Below are 12,423 nucleotides of genomic sequence, written 5' to 3' on the forward strand. Positions count from 1 at the left end.
ACATATTTTCAGGTGTACATTTTACGTCCAATGGATGCATGATCTGATTAGTCGACTAATCGCAAAAATAATCGGTGACTAGTCGACTATCAAAATAATCGTTTGTGGCAGCCCTACTGCTGACAGTAACATGTGCAGTCTAAATCTGTTCAGCTTTTATCAGAGATGAAAAAAGGAACAACCAAATTGGAATTGTTGCAGTTACTCAAATTTTATTGTACAGACATGAATAAATTAATCAAATCTGTCATCTATCACAGAACTTTTTAGACATTCTCTCAAGTTTTTCCAGTTAGGGTGCTTAAAACAAACAAACAAACAAAAAAAGCCCACTCAGTATACTTCGATAGTTTATCAGCACGCAGGGTAAGGAGGGTAAGATATGCCGCCCACTCTTCTTTTTGGATTGAACCGTTGAAAGTTGTGACGAGCTAAGCGCGCCACATCTGAGATCTGGTTCAGGTTTGGGTTATCAGACACCTTCAGTGCAGACCGATCCTGAAAAATGTTTTTAAAAACATCGTTTAATTTGTGACATGTACAGCGAGAAACTGTATACTAGGAACAGCTGCTTATTTATTAATTATTAAATCAGTCAGCCCTGTGGCAGCTTGGACTGTATAAAAACCGCACAGTTGTCCAGTTTCTCACCTCCAGTTGTTTATTCAGTGGTCCCTTTGGGTTCTTTACATTAACACTGCTCTGCAGGTCGAGGCTGCTGGGTGGTGGCAGGGTGCTCTGCCCTGTGTTGGACCACCCTGATAGACAGTGCTTGAAGGTGGAAAAAAAGAAAAAGAAAAGAAAGAATCCATTGAGATGAGTTTATTAATTTAAATACAGCTATACAAACTTCATGGTCAAACTCACAACTGTGAGTAATTTACAATCACAACACCCGACCAATCAGTTCAAGAGTTAAAGGAGAAAAAAAAAAAAAGACGCTAAAGCCTTTCTAGAGATGGGATACGCAACACTTCTGTATTATAGTGTATGGTAAAGTGATGGCATTATTTCAGACACAATAATTTTCCTCAGAACTATATTCATACAAAGTCATGGTACATGTGTAATATACCTGTACTACACCAAGTAGTACATCAAGCCATACAGGATGCATGAGGTCAAAATTTTCTTTCTGCGTCATAACAGGCTACAGTACTGCAAGTGTTCACTATGCTGAGCAACACACATGCTGAGAGGTGCACATTTATCAGGAGTAGTAATCTCGTGCATGCCTATCTGTTAAAGTGTGCAGCATTTAAATGTGCTGTGTCAACAGCACCATGGTAAGGTGTTCATTGGTCTATATCGCCTGTATAGATACAGGCGATGCAGATTTGTCAGCTGCACCTCCATGATGTGGATCTCCTATTCTACCATATCCTAAATATGCCCTCTTGGACTGAGATCTGGTGACTGCGGAGGACATTAGAGTACAGTGAACTCACTGTCATGTTAAAGAAACCACTCATAGATGAACATGGCCTCAGTCTCCTGTTCTTAGCTGATAGGAGTGGCACCCAGTGTGATCTTCTGCTGTTGCCTTTTCCCATCAGGTCAAAGCAACCTCACCCAGAGAAATGCAGCTCACCGGCTGTTCTGTTGCTTTCAGACCATTCTCTCTTAACCCTAGAGGTGGTTGTGTGGGAAAATCCCAGGAGATCAACAGTTTCTGAAATACTCACACCCACCCGACTGGCAAAAACAACTATGCCACGCTCAAAATAAGTTAACTCACCTTTCTTCCCTATTTTGGTTCTCACTTTCAGCAGTTTCAACACGTCATGTTGACCATGTCTACATGCCTAAAGGCATTGCGTTGCATGTGACTGGTCGATTAGATATTTGTGTTAACAAGCATATTAATGTGTGTACCTTACAATTTGGCCAGTGAGTGTGTGTTTGTGTGTATATACTGAAACATTACAGTTTATTAGATATAAGAGCAGCAAGTAAGACAATAACTCGTGCACACGGTCTGACTGTTTTTAGAAGTGAGATGTTGCACCTTCAAATCTCAAATGAATGGAAAGACACAATGGCTAGAAGGGGTTTTATATTGCGGGACAGTGATTCAGTCAAATCAAGTGGTGATGATCTTTAGTCATTAACCAGTAACTCACCGATGGTAATCCTAAACTGTCAGAAGGGTCAAAGCTGCATCGCCGATGAGCTTTGTACTTGTAAGGTGGCAGAAGCCTGGTGCGAGGGATGCTGACCCTTAGAAATACAAGAGTAAGAAGATGAGTAAGAAATCTGAAGAAATCTATTGTGAGGTGATAATTTTTTCAAACTAATCCTGATAACTTTTTAGTCAATATCACACAGCAATGCTACTGATTACAGCACATTTGAACAAAATGTAAAATAAGAATACAGGTGTTGTTGCTTTTAGTTATTAGAACTTGATCCAGTGGACGTTTCAGATTCCCTTTTCACAGGTTTCCCTTGCCTTGTTGCAGTGTATTATACTACAGATCAAAGCTGCCATAGCTAGCTTTTTATGTGTCGCTGCTGTCGTTTTACTGAATTCAGAAACAGCTTCAGCTTTTAACATGTAAAATATGTGAAGGCAGAAAAAAAATAACACAAGGTCTAAGTCTCTGCTGCACACAGTAGAGCTGCTGCCTCGTGTATTCAATTGAAAGTGACAGACTAATATCTTTTAGATAAAGCCAATGAAGTGCTTTAATGTTCATAAGTGGTTTAACAATGCAGTTCAAGTGCAGGCCATCAGTACCTGATTAGAGCAGGTTCAGCAACAGTGTGGGGGTGGAAGGATTTGGGCTTTTTGCACAGAGGACAGCACTCCTGAGAGTGGAGGGGGACTGGGAACAGTCTGCTGTTAATCCTGTAAGAGAATGTACCTGCACAAAAGGTGAGCAAGCAGAGACAAGTGTTAGATCAGCCTTAATGAGCGGAAATAGAAAGTGGCCTGTTCAGATAAATGCTCCCTCTTACACTGATGAGTGTCCATGTTAGCTTCTGGGCTGTCCTTGTCTGTTAGCAGTGGTGTGACTGGATGGTTCTCCTCAGAGAATCTGTGAGGGAAATCTTAATGAACCACAGGAACACACGGTATAGATATATAATAAAGATACTTAAAGAGCACCACTCACTCGGTTTGTCCACTGTGGACACACTCGTCCTTATTCAGCGATCGAAATACACAGAGATCATTGAAGAACTCATCTGAGCGCTCTATTAAGGAGTCCTCAGTATCCAGCACTCCTAACAGGGGTAAAAACAAATATCAGCTGTTATCGGTCCTTCTGCTTCAGAGATAAAAAGTGGACTCAAGGGGTGGAGATGCCAGAAGGCAGCTATACAGGACAGTTATGAGCACTTGGGTACCCCATCGGCCAACAGGAACCACGATAACAATGCATGAAGGTCAGCTAAAGCCAAATACAAGGTAAGACAGGTGCTGAGAAGCCAGCTCAATGGTAGGAAAAAGATCCAAGGCATCAATAAAAACACCCTACAAATCACCAGATACCCAGAACCCTTAAACTCTGGTAGAGGATCAGAGCTTCAGGAACACACATAGCACACTCCCAGAGGGCAACAGGGAGAATTTTGATATGATAACAATTCATCTTTCATCATTATTGAACAATTTAAAGTTCAGAAAACAGGTCTGTGTAAAGAAAACTTAACATGCAAAATTATACTAGAACGCATGGCAGGGTTTTTCCACCTTAATTCAAAAGAAAAAGCTGTAATAAATGTATTTTGATGTCTGTGGATGTCTCCACAATCAGACTTTTTAAATTATTTGTTAATCTAGGATGCCACAATAGAAAATGCAAAGGTTATATCTAGGTTATATCTATTTCACCACTGCAGGTTCTATGAGTCAGTACTTTCAAAAGCACATTGTGAAAATGTATTACTTGTGGGATTAAAAAAAAAAGAAATCATGTAACTTGACTTTTCAGCATTATAGATTTCCTCCTACTAGGACGATAAAATCCAAGGTCAGAGGAGGGGTCAAAAGGTTAAATAGATCTAATAATAAGATTTGAAATGTATGCAAACATAATTTAACCTAAATTAGCAAAGCTTGGCTCCCTATATTTCAGGAGCATTTTGGCTACAGATCAGTGCGATATGTGACAGACCAATAAAGCTTACCTGCTATCCAGTCATATCCGAGTAAGGGTGGTAGATGATGCCTCTCTGGGTCACGGATGTCTTCGGAATCGTCCGACTGAAACGTGACCCTGCTTTGCACACCCCTCTACAAAAAGAAAACAGGCAGTGCATTAGCAATAAGCATATTCTACTTCCACCTTTTCAGTGGACATAAAGCACACAGCTTGTTGCAGACTTGTAGTTTATAAACTAGTTGTAACGATATAAATACAAAGCTCCCAAACCAATGTAGATACGAATTAGCTTTTTTAAAGGACGATTGTCAGTGAAATACTAGTGAGCGCCCTTTCTGTTTGAGATGAATTATTTATTCCTACTGACATTACCCTGCCTGAGTAACACAGGCAGGGTAATGCTGATGCTCCTTTGCTTACCTGTCCTTTGCTCGGATTTACTACACAGGGCTTGGTGCTGAATGGCTCCATGTCCTGTTTCTTGCTGCCTCTAATGAGATCTGATTTAACTGTTTGTTCAGCAGTTCCTTCTCTGTGTTTGGTGAAAGATGGTGTGAAAACAGTCTTTTTGATGACTGTTCTTTTCTCACAAGTGTCTGATGAAGACAGGAAGAAAATGATTTCTAAATGATTATTTCACACATTACATGCGGACCACAGGCTCACAGTCAAATGGAAAGTACCAGCAGGATAAAAAGGCAGCGCAACAACAAAAAAAACAACAAACAAACAAAAAAAGACTAATGTCAATAGTGAAAAGGTGATAATGACACAAATATTTTTTTATTTTAGTTACATTTTAACACATATCAGTTAATTGTCATCTGATGAATGGTAATAAAGGTGCACTTTGTAGTTTTTCTTCCAGATACTTTCAAATTGTACACATCATTTCATTATGTATATACTAAATTTACTATTAAAAAATAAAACTAAGCATCATCCACTCTCTATAATAAAGCTCACATCTCCAGGGAAAAAATACTTGTAAAATATTTAAAGTACTTCATTAATAAGTACTTCAGGCCTCAGTCACACTACACCACGAAAAACCATTTGTCTTGCATTTGATTGCGAGTGTCTGAAGTGGAATGTTGAGCATATTAATTTAATAAACCCTAACATACAATTAAGGGGCGTGAAAGAAATGTGAATATGTTGCACTGTGTGAGCGCACTGCTGAGGGGAAACGTGGAGAGATGTTTTCACTGCGTCGCAATCTGTGTGCAGAAATGTGACTAAAAAACCTGAAACACCCACTCTGCTTGCTGTAAAAAGAAAAAAAAAGTTTTATCCATTTATCTGTTCAGTTCAGTTCTGCTCTATTTCAGGGTTGTTGGGGAGCAGAAATATGTGGGCCTTTGCTCTAAACACTTGCAGTTACGGGGCAAAGCCCATGTTTTGGCACTGCACTCAGCTTTGAGAAATCCATCAGTAAAAGTTACGCACTCATTCTGATAAACTTGCTCCCCTCTCATTCCAAATAAATGAACACTCCTAAAGACAACTAATGCACAAATATCGGGCGCAAAATAAGACATGCTTTTTTGTGATAAATTTAGAGCTATTTGCAGCCATTTGCTAAAAACCTTAGCAACTCAGTTGTATGTGATTTATTACATTATATCCTCACTTGGAGAAGTAAATGATGAAGCAGACCAACTCCGACTGATTGCAAAGTCTTGGCAATTAATTTTCCATTTACAAATAAGACAACGATTAACTGCAGACCTTGACAAATCCGTTTTAGAGTAATTGCATTGATTTCAAGTCAAACTGACACAGGTTTACTCCCACAGTGTGGCCTATGCAGTGGCTTTGCAACCAAAACTGGTCACTGAGAGGTTAAGGGTGCTGCACGCTTAACCTCTGGATGACCATTTGGTTGGTGCAACTATTTGCAATCAGTCCCAGACAGCAAAAAAATTCATTCCAGTCACTCACCAACCACCACCTCTCGTGATCGCACGGAAGTTACCGGTCTATTTTTCCTCTAGTGTAACTGAGGCCTTCGTGAAATCAGAAGCAGACTATCAGAGTTTGAGAGTAAATATGTGAAGTTTGGCTCTATAATCCCTGTTACAGTATCAGGAGCTGCAAGTTCTAACTGTGAATGATGCAGTAAAGTGACGGTGAGGTTAGGGTCTTTTCACTCAGGAGTGAGGCAGCAACTGCACCTTCTGTTGCAAAACCAACAAACATTGCACATTACATTTCTTCAGAGACGCCCACATAACAAGACTTTCTGACTGCGAGATGTGAAACAGCAGCCCCGGTGCATAGACCCAGTTCAGTTTCACAGACTGTAGAACAACCCACATGGCACAGTAGCAGTATCTGTATTAACACACAGACTGCTCTGGATATGATAGCAAATTACCTTTTTTATCTTGTACGCAAATATTTTGTTCTTGGTAGAATACTGAAATGAATGAGCTGCATTTGTGTTTATACATTTATAAATTTGCCCTGTTTCAATCTGGCTCTGTCTGTGGCTGAGAGAATCAAACCCGATGTGTGGCTTCTTCGTGGTCTGCCAGTAGCGAGTCCACCTCTAGACCTAACAGCACCACAGATCTGATGCAGATAGCAACAGATTAAAGATTTATCGCAGCTAATTGGGGGATTATTGCAAATAGATTGCATGTAAGTGGCAACTTGATCCTTTTCAATCAAAAACTGATTAAACAGGATCAAGACTGAGTCCATCTTATTTTCATTTTATTGCAGTCTTGACACACAAAGGTCATTTTGCAGATGGCAACTGACTGGGAGTGGTCTCAGACCTGGTCACTGACTTCGAAATAACCATTTTAAACATGTTAATATTTCATGAAAAATATTAGCTGACTTTCATTTTGATGGCAGCAAAACATGGGCCAGGGGCAAACAAAGGCCAGAAAAGTAAATGGTACTAAAAAGAAACAGCTAGAGGAACATTTTTTTAACTAATTGACAGCAGGTCAAGATGATTGGATTTTTTAAAAAAAGCGTTTTAAACAGGCAGAGTTTCCCAGAATCAAAGATGGGCAGAGGTTCACCAATTTGTACAAAACAGCATGTACAGCTTGTGGAACAGGTTCAGAATAATGTCTTCAATGTGAAATTAAAAGATTTTGAATATCTAATCTACAGTACATAATATCATCAAAAGATTCCAAGAGTCTGAAGAAATCTCTCTACACAAAGCACAAGGCTGAGAACCAATACTGGATGCCCATAGTCTTCTGACTATCAGGCAGCACTACATTTAATGATGATTCTCTCATGGAAATACTACATGGACTGAGGTAAAGTGGAAAACAGTTTCTTTTTGGAAAACATGGCTGCTGTGTCCTCTGGATTAAAGAGAAAAAGAGGGCATAGAGCTTGTTAACAATGCTCAAAAGTATGTATCTCTCATGGCATGGGGATACATCAGCATCTATGGAACTGCCATTCGGAAAGGTCTCATGAGTGCTGAAACATATCCTCCCTTACAGACTTCTTTTTCAGGGAAAGTCTTGGATATTTCAGTTCCTCCATACTGCATCTATTTCAACAGCATGGCTTCACAGTATGAGTCTGGGCATTGCACTGGCAAGCGTACATTTACTTTTACCCAAGTAAAAGCATTTGACACAACATGAAATGAAAAATTTGACAAAGAAGACCGTCTGAGCAGCTAGAACCCCCCACAAGACAAGAATGGGATATCGTGCGAGATCAATCAATTGGAGACCAGAACAACAAACGACGGAGGCACCAGACAAGTGCAATCAAACGATGAGTTTGTTAACACAGGAGAGGAAACATCAGCATATGTCTTCCTCTGACAAAAATACAATGGATGCGGGTTTTATAGCAGTGAGGATCACGCCTCCACGTACGTCAACACAGGTCAAAAATACATTGTGTACAGTCATTCTTTACAGACAAGGGTACATCTTGTACATCTCTAATAACTATAAACAGTCATATAACTTCTCTTTTCTATAACACCTGCCTTTTAAGGTAATAAACTTCAAGCTTCAGGGTCTCTAAGGGCTAATAATTGACCCTCGTCACCAATCACTAAGTAGACAGAATTGGCGCAGGTCTCAAAGAAAAGCAGAAGACACTTGGGCCTTCGCTCAGGCCTGCTACTAGATTAATATGTGTATTGTAAGCATGCATGCAATTAACCTGCTATGTTCTCATCTTCCCTCAACATGTATCACCTGGACACTCTCACCAGTGAAGCTTAAAACCCTCTTGGATGGAACATCAACTCCAAACAAGCACAGATATGCAATGTGTATAAAATGAACTCAACCTGTGAATAGAATGAATGTGATGACAGACATATTCAATGCAATATGAACCCTGTAAGAAATATTACTGATGAAATAATACTGTAAAACATGTTATTAATGCATTTATCATAAGGCAGATTATATGGTAGCAATAAAAGAATCTCTGAATCCCAACAGGGACAACATTCCTGTCCCAAAAATCCACCATGTGGTTTCCTCAGTGTCCAGACGGTACACAGTGGTAAATATGATCCTGTCCCAAGTTTTTTGAGACGTGTTACTGCCATCAAATTCAAAATGACATTATCTTTGCCCCTAAAATCGTACATTTTCTGGTTTAAACATTTATTCTAATGTGAATATGCGCCTACGAGATCTGCAGATCATCGCAGTCTGTCTTTATTTACGTCTTAGACATTTTTGGAGTTGGGGCTGTATATATGAAGGAGTTTAATCTGGCTATCTCGTAAACAAAACGTCGACAGCTTTGGTTTGTTGTGATGTGGGGTCCGGATTGATAATGAGCAACTCTGATGCGACCTTAGCTTATTGCTAATTACTTCTCTCGTGCTGCCAGCGTCAAGTAAACAAACAGTTTAATTACCGGCAAACTTCACGGAAGGTTTGGCTAGGGCTGCCCTTGCAGGGCCGCGGTCTTCACCGGTCATCCAGACCGTTTCTTCAAGTGGTCCTCTCTCCTCAGCTCCATCCTCTCTCTCCCTCTTGCGGCTTTCACTGCAGCCGCACAGCCGCTCCAGTTTCTCTCCATGCTGCCTCAGCTGGTCCAGTAACTGTTTATTGCGCTCTCGCAACACCTCCAGCCGATCCATGGACAATTATTTTTAATATAGAGAAAGCAAATGAAATGTAGCTTTAATTAGAAGTACATCAAACACACAGGAACTTTCGGAGTCTCCTATGCTTTAAATTGGGCCGACTCCATAACAACGCGTTGACAACAGTGATTTGATTGGCTGTTAACATTTTACCCACAATTCTGAGCATTTCTTAAAGTGACAGGCACACGTGTAACTACATTTGTAACTACAAGGCCAGGTGTTAAACAACAGAGGGCGCCACACTTCCATGATGAAAACACTGATGAGACTGATGGGTGACTTTCCCAGAAACCACAGGACCCACGTTTTCTAGGATATTAGCTAGTTTTTTCTCTCCCCCCCCCCATTTTTAAAAGAAACACTTATAAGTAAATTTTTATGTTTCTGTTTTCAGTAAGTAGACGTTTCTGCAACTACTTTTTTTTTTCAAGATGCATGAAGGAGTGACCAAAGTCTAAAAAAGATCAATTCTTCAGGAGCATTATTTTATATTGAACCCGATGTTATCCAAAAATCCACAGTACCCGACAACTTTATCTCGCAATAAAGGTATCCTGTTACCTGTACTATTTTAATGAATGTATATGTATAATATATGTACTTTAGTAGTTACTTGTTATTTTCTGTTATATTTTTACTTTTGCCTTCCTCTCCACTCAAAGCACTTTGGTCATTTCCCTCTAACCTTTGGCATCAACAAGGCATTTTCTTTCAGAGAACCGCCACTCACTGCATATTTTCTCTTGTATCAGACCATTCTCTGTAAACCCTACAAATGGTTTTGTGGGGAAATCCCAGCAGATCAGCAGCATCTGAAATACTCAGACAAGCCCAAAGTCCCTTAAATCACCTTTCTTCCTTCAACAGAACTTCTGTACTGTAAAATGGTTCCAGTTAGCGATTTGCTATTAAATATGATATTTTTTGGATTAACATCACCTTCTGGATAATTCATTGCCAGGATAATAGAGGAGTTTTGAAATAATGTATTTATTTTTAAAGTAGGAGAATGTTTTTTAAAAAATGCCATAAAGGAGAACATAATCCAAAGTTCATTATAAATATTAAAATTACCAACATCATGAACAATGTACCTTAAAAGCAGTTTGTTCCTATGATGTACTAGTTACATTCCAATACATTTTTAATGTTGTTATCCGTAACCATATTATATTTAATCATGCCTCTATAACTGTGCAGCCTTTTGTTTTTTGTAAAATTTTACAAGTTTAGTGTTTCTATAAAAGTATTTGGTTGCTCTCTACTTATTAATAAGGTCAATGATGTAAAAAATATGAACTCACAAGGTCAAACTTGGTCTTAAAGCCCTTCACAAAGCATGTTTTAAAGATTTAACAAAACACGAGCCCAACAACATCCAACTAATACATGAAAAGAAAAATGTTATTTATAGCACAAGAAAAACAAAACAAGATACGATAGACTACAGAGAACACAACAAGCCTTCAAAGGCTGAGTTGAGCCTAAACAGTACCATCGGGGTTTCAAAGAAAACAAGGACAAAATGCTCCCAGGAAACCCATATTAGGTGCAAGGAAGACCGGGCAGCTCAGAGGAAAATCCTCCACAGGCCCCTACAAGAGGTGCTAGAAAATAATAAAACCTTTGGTGAATTTGCAGTTAAAACTACTTGCATTAACAGCCTTTAAATCATACACAGTTTAGGATATTTGGCATGTAGAAATGAACTTGTTTGCAAATTTGCTAAATGAAGACACAGGCTCCCTAATAGCTGCAAAACCCACCCATCACTTGCCAGCAAACTATAATTATTCTACTTCAGGGTCTGACATACGTCTTGTTTTCAGTTACAACGTATACTCGGACATCTCCAGTTTTCATAGATACTGCCAGAGAGGCATTCATTTTTAAGACCACAATTTGAAATGTTACTGTGTTATACTGACTTGTCCTTTTACTATTTTGCATGTGCATTTTACTAAAACAAATGGAGATGAACAGCAGAAACAAGTGCATTAACGTCTCTCTGAGCCCTAACCGTAAATTGCAGTAATAAACTATATAAAGGCACTTTAAGTGACTGACCTGTTGCATTTGGACAGGATTCAAGCCTATGGGTGTATCTAATATTTTTATCTAACATACAAGCAGTTATCGTCATGACTGTACATGAACATGACCTACCTGATGTTTTTGCCCAGCTGCTGCTATTTACTCATAAGATTAAAAATATAGAAGACAACTGGTAAACATTTGCTTACAGTTGTACTTATTGATAATTTTTGGGCTTGTACTTCAAGGTATTTATTCTGTTTATCTGTCTCAGTGGCAGCCACATAACTATACTTTGCCCATGAAGTTCAGGATGTGTCTTTATCCCGTGATTCTCTTATACATACAAACTTTAGTCTCTATGAATATAAACTGAGAGAAACTACAGCAAATGAACATGCACGCTTCAGTAGTTTCCTGTTTTTCTCAGTTTGAAATGTGATGTCGTCATCAGAACTTTTTTTTTTTTACCTTAGAGTTCTCGTAATACACCAAGTACTACCAAATCAGCACATTCTTTTCCTGTTGCCACGCTGCCGTTAGCTGATGATATTCTCATCAGATAAGAGCATGCAAAGATCAATCAATAATCAGAATTTCTTGCCAACTTCCTGTAGATCAGCACGCTCATTTTCTTCTCATTGTATGACCTTTCAAGGGCAATCAGTGCTTGTAAAAGTGTAGACAGCAGCATGTGGTCAGTCTTTTTACTGGGTGGCTTGATGACATTAGTTTATTTACATTAAACTGTCCATGCGTGGTAGCACTAATGACATTGTTGCAGGTGTTGCAGGGTCACACCTATAATCATATGCCTGATCCCCTGCGGGGTGAATGGTGTGGAACTGTGTGGGCGAGCACCTGCTCAGTATTCCAGTCACGGCTCGTTTGCACTGAGAGCTGTCCAGGCCGGCCCAGTATGATTAGCTGACCACAGTAGTGTGGCGTTGCACCCCATTATCATTAAACAGTACCAGTCATGAAGTCATATACTCCTCCCTGTCTCTCTAATTACACCCCCACTGTTGGGCTCTGAGCAATTACTGCCCGCCGCCAGAACGTTTCATTGTTCATTAGGCACAGATAACGGACACATCAACAACAAAAACAAAAGAAAACGTGAAAATATTCATATTTCTGATAACGAAATCACCTAAGAAAGAC

At 39.4% G+C, this 12,423-nt stretch overlaps 1 protein-coding gene across 1 annotated transcript; it reads right to left on the minus strand.

The window, feature by feature from the left end:
• Nucleotides 1-186: 186 nt before the first annotated feature.
• On the minus strand, nt 187-9,355 carry miip (migration and invasion inhibitory protein). Its single transcript, XM_003459585.2, has 9 exons — nt 8,991-9,355; nt 4,533-4,708; nt 4,138-4,243; nt 3,120-3,231; nt 2,962-3,041; nt 2,741-2,867; nt 2,124-2,220; nt 652-771; nt 187-498 (listed from the first exon to the last, which is right to left on the minus strand). The coding sequence occupies exons 1-9, from the start codon at nt 9,214-9,216 to the stop codon at nt 355-357; spliced, it is 1,188 nt and encodes a 395-aa protein (XP_003459633.1). The 5' UTR covers nt 9,217-9,355; the 3' UTR covers nt 187-354.
• Between the last annotated feature and the right edge of the window lie 3,068 nt (nt 9,356-12,423).

This window comes from Oreochromis niloticus, linkage group LG5 (assembly GCF_001858045.2).
Source record: "Oreochromis niloticus isolate F11D_XX linkage group LG5, O_niloticus_UMD_NMBU, whole genome shotgun sequence".
Classification (NCBI taxonomy): domain Eukaryota; kingdom Metazoa; phylum Chordata; class Actinopteri; order Cichliformes; family Cichlidae; genus Oreochromis; species Oreochromis niloticus.